At 38.8% G+C, this 20,493-nt stretch overlaps 1 protein-coding gene across 4 annotated transcripts; it reads right to left on the reverse strand.

Moving 5' to 3' along the window:
* Positions 1 to 14,286: 14,286 nt before the first annotated feature.
* pus7l (pseudouridine synthase 7 like) lies at positions 14,287 to 20,015 on the reverse strand. 4 transcript variants are annotated; one of them, XM_043237882.1, is made up of 9 exons: positions 19,959 to 20,015; positions 18,960 to 19,719; positions 18,726 to 18,885; positions 17,671 to 17,866; positions 17,470 to 17,568; positions 17,311 to 17,392; positions 16,853 to 17,199; positions 16,618 to 16,671; positions 14,287 to 16,544 (listed from the first exon to the last, which is right to left on the reverse strand). In XM_043237882.1, the coding sequence occupies exons 2-9, from the start codon at positions 19,708 to 19,710 to the stop codon at positions 16,227 to 16,229; spliced, it is 2,007 nt and encodes a 668-aa protein (XP_043093817.1). In that variant the 5' UTR covers positions 19,711 to 19,719; positions 19,959 to 20,015; the 3' UTR covers positions 14,287 to 16,226. The 4 variants fall into 4 exon arrangements, with proteins under 4 accessions (XP_043093817.1, XP_043093816.1, XP_043093819.1 ...); XM_043237881.1 differs by having other exon boundaries at positions 14,288 to 16,544; positions 16,832 to 17,199; XM_043237884.1 differs by having other exon boundaries at positions 14,289 to 16,544; positions 16,853 to 17,148.
* Positions 20,016 to 20,493: the final 478 nt, after the last annotated feature.

The following is a 20,493-nucleotide window of genomic DNA, read 5'->3' on the forward strand; positions in this document are numbered from 1 at the left end:
AACAAGAGAATAAACCTTTCGAAATGTATCATTTAAAACCGCTTCTGTTGAACAAAAAATGTATTTAAATCTTTGTATTAAATGCGTTCGAATTTTAACGTTGCCCTATTTTTTTGAACATATTATAATAAATATGTTCATTCTATACCATGTACGTATTATGAAACTTACAATTTATTACACTTACTAATACATTTGTACACGAAGCCTACATTTATTAACTTAAAATGTACAAATTACTATTTTATTTTTAATCACTAGGGCCAATGTATCATGTAATAACTGAGTCGATCTTTACGTGGGTCAATCTGTGTATCGTTTTTCTTTGCATTGGCACACTTTGCACTTGATGACTATATCAAATCAAAAGAAAATCATTATTTTAGACCCAACTACAAGTTTAAAGCAAAATACAGCAATTGCTACATTTCTACAATACTATATTTGAATATATATTGAATCTTTTTCAGCTGAATTTGTATAGTATCCACCCTATCTGTCCAAATAGTATTAAAAAATACTAATGTCACATAGAATGCTCTACTCTTTCAAAAACAAAAACATTGCATGACACATTAACATTACAGTTCTACAGAAGCTCTCACTGAATTAAAGACAAGAGTTTGTGTCACAGACAGGAAGCGAAGCTCTCAGGAGGGCGGGAAAATATGACGTCCTTTGGATTTTCCCGCCCAAATTTTCCGTTGGTCACATAAAAATCAGGCCTACATCGAAAATTTAGAGCAATCTGCTTGCCAAGTTATATAAAATAAGTACTAAAAGCTCAAATTCCAATTTTTCATTCTAGATATGTGATGTTCCTGCTGGTCCAAAATGGAGAGTTTAGTAATTAATACATTCTTTTATGCTTAACACCTAAAGGCTATACTTTCTGTATATTGGTTGCGTGACATTTATATGGTTATTTTTTAAATCCACAATATATTAATCATATATATACAATATATTGTGATCTCTTTTTCTTTTTTTTAATTGCCTAATTGGAACATTTAACTGACATCACTAAATTGTATTGATATTTAAATAATACAATTAATGCAGCTGAACTTGTCCCCCCTTAGGCTACAGACACAAACACAAGCTCTAAAACCATAGTTTCTTATTAACACTTTCCCAAACCCATTTAACACAATATAAGTCACCGAGCAGAATGATAATCAGCAATACACACAATATAGCCAAATTTGTTAATAAAAAACAAAACTAATTAGTGAACACTCTTCCAGTGTTTTACACAATTTAAGACATTTTAAGTATTTACACCAAACTTAGTCTTTTCTGTGCCTTCTGCAGAGCATGCTGGGTAACCAGCAGCATTACAAAGCATTACTCATTACTCATTACCCAGCTATAAAAACATTTTTCAAATACCCAAAGCGCTACTTGTACTTTCGTCACTCGCATGTGTTCCAGGCACTATATGAACACTATAGTTAACCCTTTCCTAATATTGTCTCAAAAACATATTCTTAATCAACATGAGCTGAGTTACATGGTTTCAGCATGCTAATTTAATGAAACAGCTCATCCCATGAGCATATGAGCACTGTTTCGTGAAGTTAGTTAGAAACTAAATCACCAATAGTAAATTTTAGTCTCATAGAGTCAACACCTGGCAACCCAGGCCTACACCTTTGGCCCCGTAGATTCAAATAAGGGTAACCACATCAAAAATACAGCGCATTCTAGACTACAGATTTCTATAAACACCACCTCAAACTTATTTTGCACAATTTAAGACATTAAGGAAAGAATTTGGACAGAATTCAGTCTATTCGGAGCCCGCCGCAAGGCATGCTGGGTAGCTGGCAGCACTGCAATTTAACTCAATTGACTCTGATCCTCAGAATGGCCACCGTTGTATTTCTGCGTTTCTCTGTGAATACGCACAATTCGGATGAAGCCGTTACCGTGCAGCTCTTTCCGCACACACAGATAAACGCCTGCTTGGATTCAGAAAGAAGGGTTTTCCTCCTCCTTAGATTGATTCCTCCTTTTAACTTCAGCTCGTAATGGGGACTGGCTGACAGCCCCCATAAAAGCAACCGTAATGGTGTGCTAATGACTGATCCGTGAAGCTGCTTTTGTGCAAGTCCGCCAGGCCGTTCACACACACTACAAGGGGAAGTGTTGAGCATTAAATCACTATCACATGTTAATTTAGGCGCATTACACAAAATCCGCTAGCGGCGAACACAATCCGCCTCATTGTTTAGCAGTTTGAAGGCATTGAGCTGAATTCGAGGGTGAGCCTCTCTGATGGTAGATACACGAGCCCACCGCGACAGGCCTGGGGGTTTCACGTCATATCACTTTTAGCTGAAAAAAAGTTAGCCTTACATAACTCATGTAAGCAGTTTTTAATCCCCTGTCTATGTAGTTCTTAATGGCAGTCATCAAAAACCATTTACCCACATGTGTTCAATCTACTGCAGTCGATATAATGATCCAGTCGTCCTGGGCTGAAAGATTGCTGGATAAACTGTGATCTAATTAAGCAAATCTTCAAATGCAGAATTTGAAATCATAGCGAAACTCACTTAAATGAAAAGGTACTGATAGAGAAAACTCAGTTAGGCCAGGCCTTATTTTAGATCTAGTTTGTTCTTTGATGCACATGCTGCGGATCACCTGGTTTCTTGCGGTTCGTAAACAGATTTGAAAGGCATGGCTTTAATTGCGGGTTGTGCGTCTTGGGTGTAATGCATTCAAACTCGAGTCCGGCCACAGATCATAAACAAGAGAGGCAAACTCATTAGCTTGTGGAGAGTTTTTATGAGAACGTTGCATTGAAGCACTTAGCTTTCAGGCCTCCGTCTGCTTGCATCTGTTAGAGAAAAGTTTGTGACGCATTATGTGGTTTTATTTTCTCACATTACATTCAACTCATATACGCAATCAACTCTGATTTACAAGCCTTCAACTTGGAAGGAATATTTCACGCAAAAATGAAAAGTGTTTTTTACTCTCCCTCATGGCGTTCCAAACCTGTATGACTTTATTTATTCTGTGGAACGCACAAGATTTGCATGGAAGTATAGTTGGCATCCCCCAAAAAAGTAAGTTTTAGTGTAAATGTCTTAAGTGCATTTTTAAAGCTGTTGATATAAATACATTGAGCAAGAATGTTTATTGAAATATCATTCATTAAAGATTTGTAAAAAAACACCTATAAACAGTCAATAAAATGTATTTGAAATCAAATAAACATATCCCTTGTGTGGATAAGACTCTGTCACATGCTTTTCGGAGTGTATCGCTGTATCCCTGTATCGTGTACAAAGCATTCCCCTCCCTCAGCTGTTCTCCTCAGGGACTCATTCCAACCTTTTCTCACAGAGATCTCGTCGTTGTGTGAGCTCCGGCGGCACTGCTTCAAACACGTCTCGTGGTCATGAGATCGCAGGACGATTGTGTCGGCTGGGCGTGTGAGCAGATGCACGTGCGCCAGGACCCCGTGCTGTCCCGCAGGACGCCCGAGTGACGGCGTGGGAATGTGGGCCGTTTGATCCACGCTCAGCCTCTCTGCTTTTGTGAGTGCATAAAGAGTCAATGCATTGATCCAGGCCAGATATAGGGCGTGAGGCTTTGTATCGAACCGATGCCTAGTGCACTGGCTTAATGTGGAGCGGAGATAATGGTCACGCTGTTGTTTGAGTGACAGACTGTGCTGCATGTCAGAGATGGACACGTTAGATAACATGGCTGAAAGCAAAAGTGTGTCAGACCAGATGGGAAGAGCATATTTACTCAATCCCTTGTTTATGTCCCATTTAGCGTTCCTATAATGTTTAGTACGATATAATGTAAGAGATAATGGTCAGCTGGTGAAAATATCATTATAATAAATGATATTATATATAAAAAGTTTTTGTAAAATAAAAATTCAAGAATTGAATTAAAGAAAAAAAGACTAATTGTAAAATAATGATGCACTGATAAGAAAATTCTTGTAGATAACAAGCCAATAATAGTATAAATATATATGTTTTTAATCCAAAGTCAAATAAATGTTAAAGAAATTAATTAACAGTTATTTTTGCATTACAGTGTGATATAACACACAGTGTGATTTGCCAAAAAACAAAATACATTTAACTGTATTGAATTAATAATAAATAGCATTAGATGAATAATAATTAGGATAAAAATAAATAAATATGTTTAAATTAAATGATAGATAATGATATGCAATTAAAGAATATGACTATTTAACAAAATCTCATCATGCGTGTTTTTAAAGTCTTTTATTTTAAGTAATAATGAATAGCAGAATCGTGGTACATTTTGGAAATTTTTAACAGCATAATCTAAAACCAGAACTCAAATGTGGGTTAATGTAGACACTCATCTTCTGATCTTCTCACGTTATGTCATTTGTGCTTTAAAAGTACTCGGTTTCCACAAAGCAGTTATATATTTATAGTCCGTAATATCTGTCAGTGTCTACATCAGTTGGAAGGATTTCCCTCTAAAACAGCTCAATAAGCATTTGAGATCCATCTATATCCCAACAGATAACAATCTCTGCTAAGAGCCGTGCTCTTCAAAGGCCTAAGACAAGATTCAATTATTTCTTCAGTTGAATGTACTTATGGAGGTAATTCATTTTTCTTCAGTCCGGACGGTCGCCATGGCGGCCAACCAAGAGATACAGAGATAGAGATAATCATTCAAGCGAAAGGGAACGCTTTGTTTCACTGTTCGACCGCTTTAGACACTAAAATTAGACAGCTTTTTTATTCCTGGATTATTTAGCATTGTTCTTTCGTCTACGTTCCTCTCTTTGTAGCTGTTCCAGTCCTGAAAGTTTTCAAAGTCGATGCATTTCAGTCCGTGGTGACAACTTTCCCCGGTGCATAGCGCGGCGTAACGCGGGACGCTCCCAACTGCGACTAAACGATCGCAAAGCGTTTATCCTCGTCAGTTCTCAGAAAAGAGCATTAAAGTGTGTTCTGGCATACGAGTTCTTATCATAGGACGCCGGTTTTGGCGTTGACCTCACAAGACCTCGCAGATCAGGATTTGATGTCAGTGGTTTAGAGTTGTATTTTTATTCTCATCCTTCCAAACCTCCTTTAATTTAAAGCAAAGAGCCAAGCCTAACAATCCCACAGCGCGGCAGACGAGAGAAAGTTATCATCGGGCCATAAAATGTAGCCTATAAATCTGGTCTATATGGCTGCTCTTCAATTTCCCCAGACGAGCTAGAAATTACCCCCGTGTCAACCTGTTAGCACCTGATCCAATCCAGAGGTGGAGCCATTTGCAGCGCCAGCGATAATGAGTATCATCGTCTCTGTCTCCCCACATCAAACGGAGACTTCACCTTTAGCTCTTTAATCATCATGTGCGGCGTTCGCGCCGCTAGTTAACGCAAAGCCCCATCTCTTTTGAAAGAGTTATTTCCATAGGGCCCGGCGTTGACCTGGAGAGACGAAAATATTTAGCACGATCCCGATGGTCTCTTTTTGTTTTTTGCCGCTCAGAAAGGCCACAACAAAAGGACGATGGCGGTACATTGACCGCAGGCGCTCAGAACGAAATTGTAGCGTAAAGCTGATAGCGGCTCAACAATAGCACTAGATGAGTGTCTCTTTTGCGGTAAGAGGGCTCAGTCACAGTAAGGACAGATCGTATCAGCTGATGTATCTCGAGAGAAACCGCGTTCTTCATGTGTGGCCCAGATATGCGTCTATCCGCTCTCGCCATCTTCTTTCTTGAATCTTTGTGACGGAGAGGGAGATGCGGATGCACTCGAGTGATAACCGCTGCATCTTTGTGCTCTTATCTCGAACTTGTCAGCGAGTCAAGTCAACCAGCGTATTTTAATAACTGGTAAGATATGTGATGGATGACTGCCAGCTTTGCAATCTTTCTATGTTGAATTAAGCTTGTCTGAGCTCTAATCCGTTTTTAAATAGTTCACGGCAGCGTCACCGTTTCCCGTACAGGGCTAACTTTTCAATCTGGTTTACGTTTTTTTGATCTGGTGACAAAACATCTAGAAAATGAAGTGCTCTTACCTCCTGTCATGCCTTTTATAATGCAAATGCATAGTATTCATACACCTGAAAAACACTCAAATAATGTACTAGTCCTGCTGAGATTCTGAAGTGCGAATGCATTGAACAATTTACCCATGAGGCCATGCGTCGAAGGGAAGGCAGAGAACAGCCAACTGATTGGTTTACTTCCAGAATGAGAATTTCCTGATAATTTACTCACCCCCATGTCACACAAGATGTTCATGGCTTTCTTTCTCGAGGCAAAAAGAAATGAAGGTTTTTGAGGGAAACAGGATTTTGCTCCATATAGTGGACTTCAATGAGAGCTAATGGTTAAAGGTACAAATTGCAGTTCAAATGCACCTTTAAAACATCTTATCTGGTAAAAAAAAAATTTGTCTTTCCTTAATGTTGCACTTGCTCGACCTCACACAATCACACTGGAAAGGTCAAGCGTGACGTAGGCCGGACATACTGACACAAGAGAGCGTGCAAACCTAGCCTAACCTAGCTTACGTAATGTGGGATGGTGAGGTATTGCAAGTCAAGCATTTATGGTAAAAAAGTGTATCATTTTGCTAAACAAAACAAGTAGAACCCTTTGAAGCCGCACAGACACTGCTATTTTGGATGTTTAACCTGTTGGCTCTCAAAGTCTACTGTATGGAGAAAAACCTTTGCGACTGAAGAAAGGAAGCCATGAACATCTTGGACGACCTGGAGTGAGTAAATTATCAGGAAAATGTTATTCCGGAAGTGAACTAATCCTTTAAAAGCGCATGAAGGCAATCTTCTCTTTGCTTGGTACGTAAGCTCATGTTTTCTGGTGAACTGAAGCATGAGCAACAACAGGCGGCGAGCGTGACCTGTGCCGATCCTCCTTCTGACGGGACATCAGGCCAGATCCTTCCCTAACGCATCCGGCCTGTTTCACCGAAGCAGCATATGTGCACAGAATTAGTCCTGTGTTACGAGCAAACATGTATGCTTGAGGCCGATGTTTGATGCAGCAGATCCGAGCGTTAATCAGCTTTATTCTCCCAATAATATTTCTAGGCCTGACTTATTTTGATCTGTTCAGAGCTGTCATATGGCTTTAAAACGGATCATTCACCCAAAAATGAAAAATCCGTCATAGTGGACCCACCTTCAAGTTTCTTCCAAAGCTGTATGAGTTTCTCTTTTCTGTAACCTGACGAATGCTGGCAACCAAAGAGTAGCTATTGACTTGGAAAAAATATTATTGAAGTCAGTGTCTACTGCTAACTATTTGGTCACCAGCATTTTTCAAACTGTTTTCATTTGTCTTCAGCTAAAGATAGAGACCCATACGGGTTTGGAACGAGGTATAGGGCTAAGTAAATGAATCACAATCCCTTTAGCGGTAAGGATGGACTTTGTGAATGAAATGTCGTTCCAGTCACGTTGTTAATTCAGGAACATGTCCTAAACTCGCAATAAGATAAGGAAGAGAGGTGAGTAAAAAATGTTGAAGTGAAGACTGCAGGGCTTTCTGGCCATCTTTCATTGTCGGTGATGGATGGACGTGTCTCCTGCTGAGGACTGATGGTCACAGAGTGGAGCTGAGAGACATTTATTATTCCCTGATTCTGTTACGAGTCCATCCCAGCTGTTCCTCCTGTCCTCCAGCCTAAATGACAAGATCTTGTGCAATCAATTATAGATACGAAATCTCATCTGCAGGCTGGAAGTGGTTAATAAATGTGTTGGTTTGCAGGCCACCTCCACAAGAGGGCAGACGGATAGCTGTCGAAGGCGTCTGCACGTGCCAGCTTTTGCAGGTAGGCCTGTTTATGTGTGTGTGTGTGTGTGTGTGTGTGCTTTCACCCTCATTGTGCCCCACACAGAGCGTTTGCTGAGGTTGGCAGTTTGTCAGTGCCATTGCTTAAGGCTCTGCAGCGCCGAGCGCAGAACCATTAAAAATAACGAGCTTTCCCTCACCATGGCAACCAAATAACTCCTCATCATAGCAGAGCACACAATAGTTTTTACAAGAGCTTTTAATTTCAAACCCATCCAGTGAAAATTCCCATTGGAAAGCACCTTGACATTTTCATACGCCAAACATTATGTTACGATTGTAGATGATACATGAAAACAGCATCAAGAGACTGTGGTAATGACACAAAGGGGAGGATAAAAACAGCCTGGATAAAAACTTGTGAGCTGAATTGATTGTGTGTTTATTTCAGTTGGCCGGGTCCCTCTCTGAAATGTTACAACATTGGAAACGTTGCCTCTAACAATTGCTCTCGATCTCCGCTGCCTGTCAGTTGTTGATAATTTAGCCAGTGGTTTCCACAGATCGATGTGTTTACCCCGCGGAGTGACATCAAACTGATTTGTGTACCATGTTCCTGCCATCACAGAGAAAATTTAGGACACTGGGATGTAGTGAATCTCGTGAAACTTCATGAAAATCAGAAGGGAAAAAAAATCATACAATTATATCTTGAAGTAATAATAATTATATGAATTCATTATTTTATATATATATATATTGACCAAAAATATAATAAAAACTGAACTATTGTAAAATAATATTTACACTCAAATAGATTCATTTCTATTTTTAAATATTTTACCATGCAATTTATTTTTAATGCAAAGCTAAATTCTAAGTTTCAAGCAACCTAACTCCAGGCTGAGTGCTACGGACATTTGTTTTTAATATAATTTTGATATTTAAAAATGACGTGTGTATTATTATTATTATTATATTATTATTAACAACAACAACAACAATACATGTTATGTTTATATATTAAATATATTTATAAATTATATGACTACAAATATAGTCGTGTAAATGCATGTAAAGGTGTGTATTTATATATACAAAATATATATTTATATTATACAGAGAACACACGCAAAATTATGCAAACAAAAACATTATTTGAATGCAACGTTTGACAGTACTATATATATATATATATATATATATATATATATATATATATATATATATATAAAATGATGAATACTTTTTTTTATCGGTGATTTATTTTTGCATTTTAGTTAGGATTTATTTCTAAAAAAATGTGCTAATTTTCACTCAAGGATTATATTAAGGGAACAGACTCATTTTATATAAGCAAAATATAATTTATTGTTTTTATTATTTTTATTTTGGGGTGAAATACAACCCAGACATTTCTGTGTGAGATTCATCCGTGAAGTTCAACACATTACTCCAGCGCTGCTTTGATGATTTGTTAACTTTAGAGCTCGCTTCAGCCAAGCTTTGCAAATCTGATAAATGTAGAGAAGCGTTAGAGGACGCCGGGGTCTCAATGTCAACAACTCCATTCTTGTGAAAACAAGACAGAGAGCATTGTTTTTCAGTTCCAAACATTTTAACATCCAGACTAAAATGAAGGCCGCGCTCGCTCATCGGTTGCTTACCACAGCTGACACTGAGGTATAAACAGACAGATTTAAACAGTGACCACCGTAGCCGAGGCACACAAAACACACGACTCTCTGAGGTCGCAACTATGTAAAACATTTTCTGAATGTAGAAGTCAGAATGCAATCCTTCAAGATGACTGGGAACGAAACTTTATGACCCAGTCCCTTAACAAATCCTTTGAATTCTGTCCTTTGATGCTTAACATTAATACCGTATCCTACTTTGATTCTTTCTAGTGCTGAGGCAATGACTAAGAAAGATAAAGGACGAGAGACATAATCTAAACTGAAAGTCAGATACAGAAAAAGAGACAGAGCGAGCACTTGTTTAAGGGCTTTAGAGGGCCACGAGGCTGTTTATGTTTCTTATGAATGAGAGCCTGTGTTTTTATAAACTTTCCTCTACAAGTCCGAGCCGGACTGACCACATATATTGAGCACTGGCAGGTCACTGCAAAGCTTTTAAGCACTGACTAAACAAAAAAACATAGCTAAACTATATATATATATATATATATATATATATATATATATATATATATATATATATATATATAAATTTTCTTTTTTGTACAGTTATGTTTTTAGCCCCAATGCAAATGCAGTTATCGTCTCACAAGACCTTTTTAAATACAATCGTGTTGAATTCGGTTTCAAGCTATTCTTCCGCGCACGATTGCTGCCACCTGGTGGTCAAAGCGACGAAGCGCACCTGCTACGAAATGCATTTAGTTCACAGGAGTGACCACAAAACACTCCAAAAACTAGTGCAAAAAGAGCCACTAAATGAGAAAAACATCCCTGTGGATTTAGCAGTGTCGATGCGTTTTAAAAAATGTAATGCCAAAGTAACTTGGAAAAAAAGTTGTGCTTGAAATGTTAAGTCAACTTTTAAATTTTTTTTACAGTGTAATAGTGCCTAAAATGACTATTTCTATATGTTCTAGAAGAGCCGTTATGATATAGACTCACAGACTATTAGAGCACATATCAACACAAAATAATTAACTGTGAACAAAAATGATGAAAAGCCCTTTAAATAATCATTTAAGAATATCCGCCTATAAAAAAAAACCAAACAGCCCAAAAGGAGATTTTTTGGGTGTTTGTTTGTCGTCCGTGTGACTCTCATTTCAACACATGAGACATGTTATTTGTCTTTACCCTGTTCCCTCGAGAGCTGGTCGCAATCAGTTGCCTGTAGATTTTAACTTGATCTTTTAGATGCAGACCAATGACATCCACTCTTATTCCTTCTAGTGGTTGACGCAAGGTGCAGGAACATTTTAAGTGAAAAGTATAAAAAATAAATAAATTAACACCTATTTACCTAAACTTATATTATATATTAACCCTGTCTATTTTAATTACTGGCATACCTTAGCATATAATATTCTGTGTGCCTTGTGCTATTAATTAAAAACATCTGGAGTGTGATCCTTTTGGTTCCTATTTCTGATTATATATTATCGCTGTATTTAAATATTTCTGCATGTTCCTCAATGTGATGCAAATGTTTACCTTCTAAACATATTTCGTCCCTCAAATGCAATGAACCATTGTACTTGAGTTTTATTGTCCAGGTGATATACAGTATATTAAACATGAGGGTTATGTTAAATGATTAAATAAATGTATGATTTTTTTTAACAGATAAGACTGCAGCTGCTGCTTTGCCTCTAGAATCATCTTAAGTTATATGCATATATCCTCCTCGTGGTATGTTACACCTGCTTTGTTTCCTTGTTTGTAGCTCAACTGAAGGCTTTGAGGGGAAAAAAGGTCCAATCGAAGACGCACACAGAAAAAAAGGACCAGTATTCATTTGCAGCACTGAACCATCACATAGTAAGTTTTTTTTTTTATCTTTTCAAATATTGTAAAGAGAGGATTCCTACACATTTTATTAAAATACCGCACTCATTTCATTCTCAAATGTCCAGACTTCTGAGTAGATTTTACAGTAACGAAACGCCAGTAGTCCATTTCAGTCATTGAGTTGCGCTATAGCAAAAAAAAAAAAAAACCTAGCTTACTGAAAATATTTGTTACTTGAAAGTCTAATGGTAATAATTAAGTACATAATACAATAATATAGCATGTAGGATTCAAATATTTTTCAATTTAATAAAAATTGCTTTATAAAAGTCAAGACAAAAGTTAGTATTAGAAACCAAAGAAACCTATTATGGAACATACCAATATACATCCTGAGCAACTGAATCAGTGTAGAATCAATAGACCAATACTTTTCTTTTTTCCTTATTGTCTTTAAAATCCCCTCCCTGCTGAAAAAAACTGCCCATGCTGGTTAGGTATGTTTTGAGGCTGGGATGCTGGTTTAAGCTGGTTTATGCTGGTCCTTTGCCAGCACGTGAGCAGCATAAACCAGCTTAAATCAGCATCGTTTTGTTTGTTTCCTACCCTTTGCTTATTATTGATAGCCTTAGAGACTCATCAACAAGTGCGCTCCTTCTTGTCTCCGGAGGATTTTTCCTCTTTCGCTATTTCCAGCAGGCCTGCCTCCACTGTCCGCCCCAAACAGTCGATGCTCCTTCACTCTCGGATAACTTCACATCTTTTTTTGAGAAGACAGCATCATTCCCGCTGATGCGAACACTTATCAACATAGCCTTTTGTCTTTAGCATGATAAATACCGAAATGAGCTACCCGAGGGTTCGCGACGAGCACGCGTCGCCTGATGGAGACCGCGCGCTTTCCCATCCGCTCCACGAGGCGGCGTGGGCGGGATTCGTGTTCAAAACGACACCTTCCCGTCCCCGTAAACAACACAACACCCCCGTGACCGTTTCCGCAATTCACCTGTAACATTTTATAGTAAAGTATACAACGTGTATTTCATGCTTACAGCAGAGACCCCCGCCGCGCGCTGGGAGGAAGCGAAGGGAGAGACTGTCGCGCGACTCTCTTGTGAGTAACTTTACGCACGAAGCGCTTTTCGCGTGTATATTCACTACTGCACAAAAGACAACGTTTCTGACTTTTAAGTGGGGTTTAACGTGTTTGCTAGGTTATTTGAGGGATGCTACTCTTTCCTTTTTCAGTGTAGACGTTTCTAAAGCCTTCAGATATTTACAAGAAAGTTGTTGCTTTACCTTTCTCGCGTGAGTCTATGGAAGTCTATGGACTGTATGAAGTAGGAAAATAATGAATAGTGCTTGTATCTGCTGACTTCTAGTAATAGTCTGCGTTATTTGTGTTTGTTAATAATCGATGATGTTCCTACTCATTTAGGGCACGCTTTTATCTTCCTGTCAGCTAAATCCTATTTAATTATGCATGGTTTTATCTTTCATTTTTAGTGTTCTACGTCAGTTATTTGAATTATTTTAAGCGCAAATCACTTTTTTAGCTCTTTTGTACAGTTGAAAGTCTGCACAATATAAAGTCGTCTCTAACGTTACAGAGTGAGGGATGTTTGGATCGTTTCAGCAAAATAGAAGCACTTGAACAAACATGATGCACAGGTTATGCTTATGTCTGTGGATATATTCTAGCTTCATGCAGCCTATAAATTGCGTTTTGGGAGAATTAGTTCAGGTACTGTCTAAATAATAGCATTTTTTTGTTTTGAGGTGAACCATGTATTGCTGTCAGATCTTGTATGTGTATTTGTAAAGCAAGTTACATTTAGAAAGTCAAAATTCTTTAAATATTCAAAAAAGAAAGCTTAAGGAACATGTGAATTAGTAAATACTTAAAGGACAGTTTTTTTGGGGTGGGGGGTGTTTATCCTGGTATTTATTCATTCATTCATTCATTCATGCATTCTGGATTTGGTTTGTCCTGAAATGTACTAATTTTATGATTTGTAGTTTCAAATGTATTTTTTTTTTATAAAACATGCATTTTTATTTTCCCTAAATTGACAGTAATTATTTTTTTTACTTTTGTGAGTTCAGATTGATTCTTCTTTTCAATGTTTATGTTAATATTTGTAATTTTTATATTTTAATAATTTTTTTTTTTTTGAAATGCGTCCTTTTGCTTTTTCCTCAAATGATAGAAAAGAACAACTGTTAATGTGAGGTGCTGGTGGTCCAGTGGTCAGAGCACAAGGCATGAGATCAGAAACAGATGTAGAAGACCAGGGTTCAAATCCCAGCTCTGCTGCTGCATTTATAGAGCTTTTCACAAAAAAAAAAAAAAAAAAAGTGTTTCTACCTTATTTGGTCTTTTCTCCGCCTCTTCTGCTTGTCTTTTCTCCGGTCTGGACTTCTCTCCACCTCTTCTACTGGTCTTGTCTCCACCTCCTCTGGTTTGGTTTGGTTTGGTCTGGTCTTCTCTCCGCCTCCTCTGGTCTGGTCTTCTCTCCGCCTTCTCTGGTCTGGTCTTGTCTTCTCCTCTCCTCTGGTCTGGTCTGGACTTCTCTCCACCTCTTCTGCTGGTCTTGTCTCCTCCTCTGGTCAGGTCTTCTCTCCACCTTCTCTGGTTTGGTCTTCTCTCCGGTCTGGACTTCTCTCCACCTCTTCTGGTTTGGTCTGGTCTGGTCTTCTCTCCGCCTCCTCTGGTCTGGTCTTGTCTTCTCCTCTGGCCTGGACTGGACTTCTCTCCACCTCTTCTGCTGGTCTTGTCTCCTCCTCTGGTCAGGTCTTCTCTCCACCTTCTCTGGTTTGGTTTGGTCTTCTCTCCACCTCCTCTGGTCTGGTCTCCTCCTCTGGTCAGGTCTTCTCTCCGCCTCCTCTGGTCTGGTTTGGTCTGGTCTTCTCTCCACCTCCTTTGGTCTGGTCTGGTCTTTTCTTCTCTCCACCTCTACTGGATTGGTTTGGTCTGGTCTGGTCTTCTCTCCACCTCCTCTGGTCTGGTCTTTTCTTCTCTCCTCCACTGGTTTGGTCTGGTCTTCTTCCTCTGGTCTGGTCTTTTCTTCTCTCCTCCACTGGTTTGGTCTGGTCTGGTCTGGTCTTCTCTCCACCTCAGGGCAGGTTTTTTCTCCACCTATGGTGTGTTCCCCACACACCAATGTGGGATTTGAACCCACACCTGTACCGTAACCTGGTCTGCAACTTACATGTGTTGAGCCTCTGACCCACTGAGCCGGTAGTGTGAGATGGTGATGTTTTAGGTAGAGTTGTATTGAGTTTTCAACTATTTAAAATAAACATTCGTGGGGTTTGAACCCATGTCTCCAAGAGGGAAGGTAAACGCTCTACCACCTGAGCCATTGAGTCTGTGACCAAAATTTGTAATTTTGTATTTAAGGACATTCTGGCTGAGTTTATTGAGTGTTTTGCAAAAAGAGCTCATCAAACTAATGTCTCACAACCTCATCTTTAATTGCATATATTTAAATGTGGCTAAATAAAGGGTTTAGGTTATTTAGAAGCTTTTGTTTAATGGAATGTTACATAACCATGCAATGATATACCACCAGAGTCTGGTTAAATAGAGTGCGTACACAGATTTGATCTTAGAGTGTGTGTACATTTAATCCATGCTGGCGTCTTTGACATGAAAAAGTGCTTAGCGCCACGTCAGGGTCTGTAGACGTACACGCTTTTTATTGTCAGAATTCTTGCTTACTGTTCTAAACTCTGATGATTGGTGTTATTTGTAACGTAAGCTTGAGATTTAGTTTAAAGCAGTTTAGTTAGTGTAGTTGAAAAAATGAGAGTGGGATTTGAATTCGGGACTCCAAGACTAAAACGCAATGCTCTATAACCTGAACCACAGAGGTAACAGCATTTTGCATAAGATTTTGCATACCATAGACAGGCAGTGAGGCAGTTTGTGATGTAAGTTTTAGCTTTTCAGGGTTATTGACTATTTTAGTTAATTTTGGCCTGGTTTCAAAGACAGGGTTTAGACTAAACCAGGATTAGTCTATAGTTCAATTAGGATGTTTAAAAATGAGTCAATTAGTTAATTAAAAAGCAAGATTGGGCGTTGACCTTGTGAAGATTATACATAATATCACCTAAGCTACTGTGATTGATAAATGAGTAGCATTTATTTTGCAATATATGAGCTTTAACATATAAGCAGTAACGGATTTTCACAATCCCAAAGCACTTGCTGTAAAACACATTATATTGAATTTGAACAAGGACTTTAACGAATGAAAGTCAATTAGCTATACTTAGTCACCTTTATTTGCTTTTGGGGGTTTTGTTGTTTCAGTGTCTTGCTAGACATGGTGACAAAAAAAAATCGAAATCGTGTTTAATATCCTGAGCCAAAGAAAATGGGGAGCTAATTTGTGGTAATGTTAATGGCCTAATAATGTTAGCAAGAATTCGCAAGCCTCTTTTTTCCTATCTTTTTTTCCCTCATGTACAGAAATCTAGTGCATAGATCTACAATATCACTTCTAGATGAGCGTGTCAGCTCTTATCCAAATACTCAGCTTGATCACCTCCTTCAGAACTAAAGCTAAAGAACTTATCAGGAACGCAGAGAAACAGCATGTTTGCCATGAGATTTTATAGATACTGAAATCACGTTCAAATGCATTAAACTGAAATATTCACTTACTGAAACATTCAAAAACAAACAATCAGATTTGTCAAGATTATTTTTTATTAAATCTTTGCATGTACAACTTCAAGGCCCATCCAGAGTTCCTCGTCATCGACAGTGGCACAGAATATCTTCTTCTTTTGGCACAAATGCTTTATGACAGGAATTCCCGGTAATCGCTTATATAACATGCCACAAAACAGCCCCTAATATTTCACACAAATCAATTACAAAAGATCCACAATATTTTTAGTCTGTAAGCATTTTTAATCACATCAAATAAACTATGACAGATTACACTTCATAATCTCCCCAAGACACACAGTAGCATAGCAGGATGCATCCAGGTTAAAGTTTACCGATAGACTGGACACACGGGTCTGATCTGACTGTCCCTGAAGCTCCTCAGAGGTCTGCAGGCTGTACGTCATGTTCTGTGGCTTTGCGAGCAGCGGGCGATAACATCCCGGGATGTTGAGTTTAAGGGAAGTCACTCTGAAACGAGATGACCCCAAGCCATCCTCAGCCAAACGCTCTTGATACCACTGGCCCAGTACGTTTTCTGGGTACTTGACGCTATTTCCTGGCATCGGAAGAATTACCTAGAAGAAATGGGTCAGACATGGTTAGAAGAGCAGACACAGTCAGAAGAAAGGACACATTTGAACATAGTACCTGGTCTAATGAAAAAACTTCATCCTTTTCTTCCACAGAGGTCACAACATGGACCTACAACGAACAAATAATGCATTATTATTTATATAATACAATGTTTTTATTAATATATAAATATTTGAAAGAAATGACAACTGAAATAATTACAATTAAAGTCTAACTATCCATCTAAAGTCTCTCTCTCTTTTTTTTCTCCTTTCTCCACAGCACTAACCTGTTCCTCCGAGTTCCTAACCTGTGGCGTGTTCAGTTCCTCTGTGGTGTCTTTGAGTCTCTTTTCAGATCCGGACCATAAAACTAGATCTCCCTGGACAGGCTTAAAGCCCAGTGTCTGGAGCCGGTATTTGGCAGCTTCGTTCCACACCCTGCTACAGTAGGAGTGGAGGTAGAAGACCCTCATGCTGTGGGGTAAACTGAGCCAGCCACGTATGCAACCCTCCTGACCGCTGCCGTATCGGTGAAGAGCTCGGAGCATGAGGCGCTCTCTGGCTTTATAAGCTGGCATGAGGGCCAGGCTCTCCTTGGCATTCCCTGAAGAGAGAGATGCACGGAGGCTGTTAGTCGTTCTCGGATGCACAGGAACTGTATGCAAAGAAAGCCAAACTGGTTTGGAACGACGCCGAGCAATGCCCTAATTGTAATTTTTTTGTGAATCCTCATAAACTTAATTAGCAGAGAAATCCCAGCACACACCAGTGAGAAGAAAGTGACGTTTTGCCTTGTTCTGGAGATCATCACCATCCTCTGGAGTGAAGAACAGCTTAACGGAAGCCTCCTGCTCAAAATACACGGTGTTTAAGCTAGTGCAGCACATATAGACATTAAATGGAAATGAATGACTTAAACTGGTACCATTTTCTCCTTTAATAGCGCAAGCCCTACTTGGTCTGCTTGGACACATGATCCGCTTCCAAACCGTTGGGGACCATAATAATTTACAAAGCCTCTGTTCTACAAAAACAAAACAAAAAAAGTGTATATATGGTATTTCTCGGTTGCAGTGTGTTTCTATGCCATTTATCTATTAAATGCACCTTGCGAACACATATTTACCTTCACATTTTCCACTGCCTCTTTTACAAGATGTTGCAGCTCTGTAAGTTGACTTTTCCCATGAGGCTTCAGGTCTCTGATGACAAGATCAAAGTGATTTCCCTGGAGTCTGCCGAGCTTAAGGGGCTCAGAAACAGGACGCACATGAGAGATCTGCATTCCCCTCCTCTTAAAATCTAAGACTTGGTCCTGCAACCTGCCAAAAGAATTGTTATACGACAAATTGAGTCAAGTAAACCAGGTCTTTTTAAAACGACAAGAACCCCATTCCATGTTCATCGTTTGATTTTAAGTAATAATAAAATGACAAAAACGTTACATAATTGTCTGTGAACTAAAATTGTTTACAGCAGGTGTACTAAAACACAAAAATATATTTATTTTATTAATAATAATATTAAAATATAAACGTAGCTAGTAGATAAGGTAAGAAATAGAATATTTGCAATTTAATTTTTTTATTATTTACAGGACCCAAAAATCTGTTATTTTTAAGATTTGTTTTATATTTTAATTTTTCTTTTTTTTTATTTGTATATCCTTTTTTTTTTGCTGATTATTTCTTGCAATTAAAGGTGCTGTATGCAGTTTGTTTGCTACCTTCCATGACTGCAGTATGCTGTGTTTTCAGTATAAAACAGACCAAAAAAAACCCACATTAACTGGCTGTAGCATTGTTTTTTGAACAAATATGTGTTTGAGGAATATTTGCAAAAGTATTATGGTGTATGTTTCAGTAGTTAAGCAGTAAATTACGTAATGCACTTTAGGGGGAAAGAAATAATAAAATTTGCAATTAATTTATTGACAGTTCTACAAATAAGAATGAACTGGTTAAAGTTATCAAATTTGCTGATTGTGAATATTAAAATCACTGTTTTATTATTTAAAATTAACACTTGAGCTTTGACGGCCCTAAAAGTTTTGGGCGGAAACCTCTGTAGAGTAGAATACAGTCAAAACAAAATTGACATTCGCACTTAACCCTAATTTAATTGAGAAAGGAGAATAAATATAATTGGTTAAGACAGAACATCGGATGTTGGTCTGTTTACCGCTCTGGAGAGATCTTCTTCACCACCATGGCCTGGTAGGTGATGGCTCGCTTGTCTTTAATTCCTGCATAGGTGAAATCGGACGGAAGCACTCCAAGCACAGCAGCCATGTAGCTGATGGCCTCCAGAGTCTCCAGGTTCTCCTTCCTCAGTGTGAAAGCTGAGGGGGAAAAACACGTGCATTTTAGGCAGGTTTCCATACTGCCAGCTGAGAAATGCGTCTCCTCTGCTCACCCGTGTATAACGTCGCCTCCTCTTGACATTCTGCTATCGCTCTCTTCTTGGGTTGTCTGCTTCTCTCCCTTAGTCTCACTGTAATGGAAGTCCTCTGCTGGTCGGTGAAGCTCTTGGTTTCCACAAGCTTCCCAAACCGCCTGCTGACGAAATGGTGAACCGAAGTCCGATGCTCCTTGCTGTCATCGGGCAGGAAGGTGAACGCAGAACCAGGCGCTTTGGCATCGATGAACCGGAAGAACTCCTCAGCTTCTGCTTCGGAGGCTAAACTAGCAAGCTCATTGAAGTCCGGGTCCTCTCTGACCCGAATCTCCGACCGGTCGGTCAGAGTCTGGAGAAAGGGGAAGTTGTATCGTACCGCTCTGTGCACAACTGCTCTCTGGTGTTTATCGGGATAAGTACCCAGCGACAGTTCCACCTTTTCTTTCTCGCCAGCTCTTACCCTTATTTTGTTAGTGAAACGCTCCAGCTCTTTGTTCACAGCTGGACGCAGGATTACATTCAGATCAAAGCAATCCTCAGTCAAAACGTCAGTGTCATCTGGTTCAGATTGTTTTAATGCATCGTCCCTTTTAGCAGCCTGACTTGGTTGAGGTGGTCTCTTCGTGTGTTCTTCTGGAACACAAGGACCGTTAACAAGTTGTCCATTGATGTCTCTCTCAATAACCACAAAGTCTTGGGGTGAGTTTTTTATAGTGCCATGGAAACCTTCATGGTCTGACATGAAGCGGGAGAGAGTGTCCCTCTCCATTCTGAAACCCTAAATGAAAACACACGAAGTCACTCAATCATTTTATCAATGTTATAGTGATTTATTACCTCGTGTAGGCATGCAATGTATAACTATAACGAAATATAAAGAAGGAGTTATCGCGTTAACATTAAAATTTTACATAGGAACTGCCGAAACACCACTCAAAAAGCTCGTTCGTTTAACACTGTTGCCTCGCAATACAAAGCAAGCTAAATATGAGTATTAAAAACAGCGCTACAGCTCACCCGCGTGTTTTTGTTGTCACTTCTCTTCTTCCGCAGCACGTGCTTCCGCTCTTAAAGGCGCAGGAGCGCGAAGACAAAAACGGATTCAGTGACAAAAATGCCGCTCTTACACAAAATATGTAAGGGACGTTGTCGTATTAAATCGTAATAAGAGCGAGCACAACATTGAATGGCGAAGAGGCTGTCTGCATTATTCATAAATGCATTAATTCCCGTTTTACCTTAAGATTCCTTTCTAAAATAGCCTGCCACTTAAACACACACAGTCTTCCAGTTTTGTGGACATTCACACAGAGATCGTCATTAGTCTGGTGGCTAAATACTGTTTCAACATTGCATCAACTACAGATGAAAACACATTATTATTATTATTCAAATGAACTCAGTAGGTTATTTAAACATTTATTACCTTGTCTATCAACCACATAAAAATGCACAAATTTACGTTATTTCTTCTTTTATGTGATGTAATGTCCAATGCTTTTCACGTTTAATTAAAACAAATTGAATGCACTCTTTGTATTGTTATGTCAAA

The sequence above is a fragment of the Puntigrus tetrazona genome, chromosome 4 (assembly GCF_018831695.1).
Source record: "Puntigrus tetrazona isolate hp1 chromosome 4, ASM1883169v1, whole genome shotgun sequence".
Lineage (NCBI taxonomy): Eukaryota > Metazoa > Chordata > Actinopteri > Cypriniformes > Cyprinidae > Puntigrus > Puntigrus tetrazona.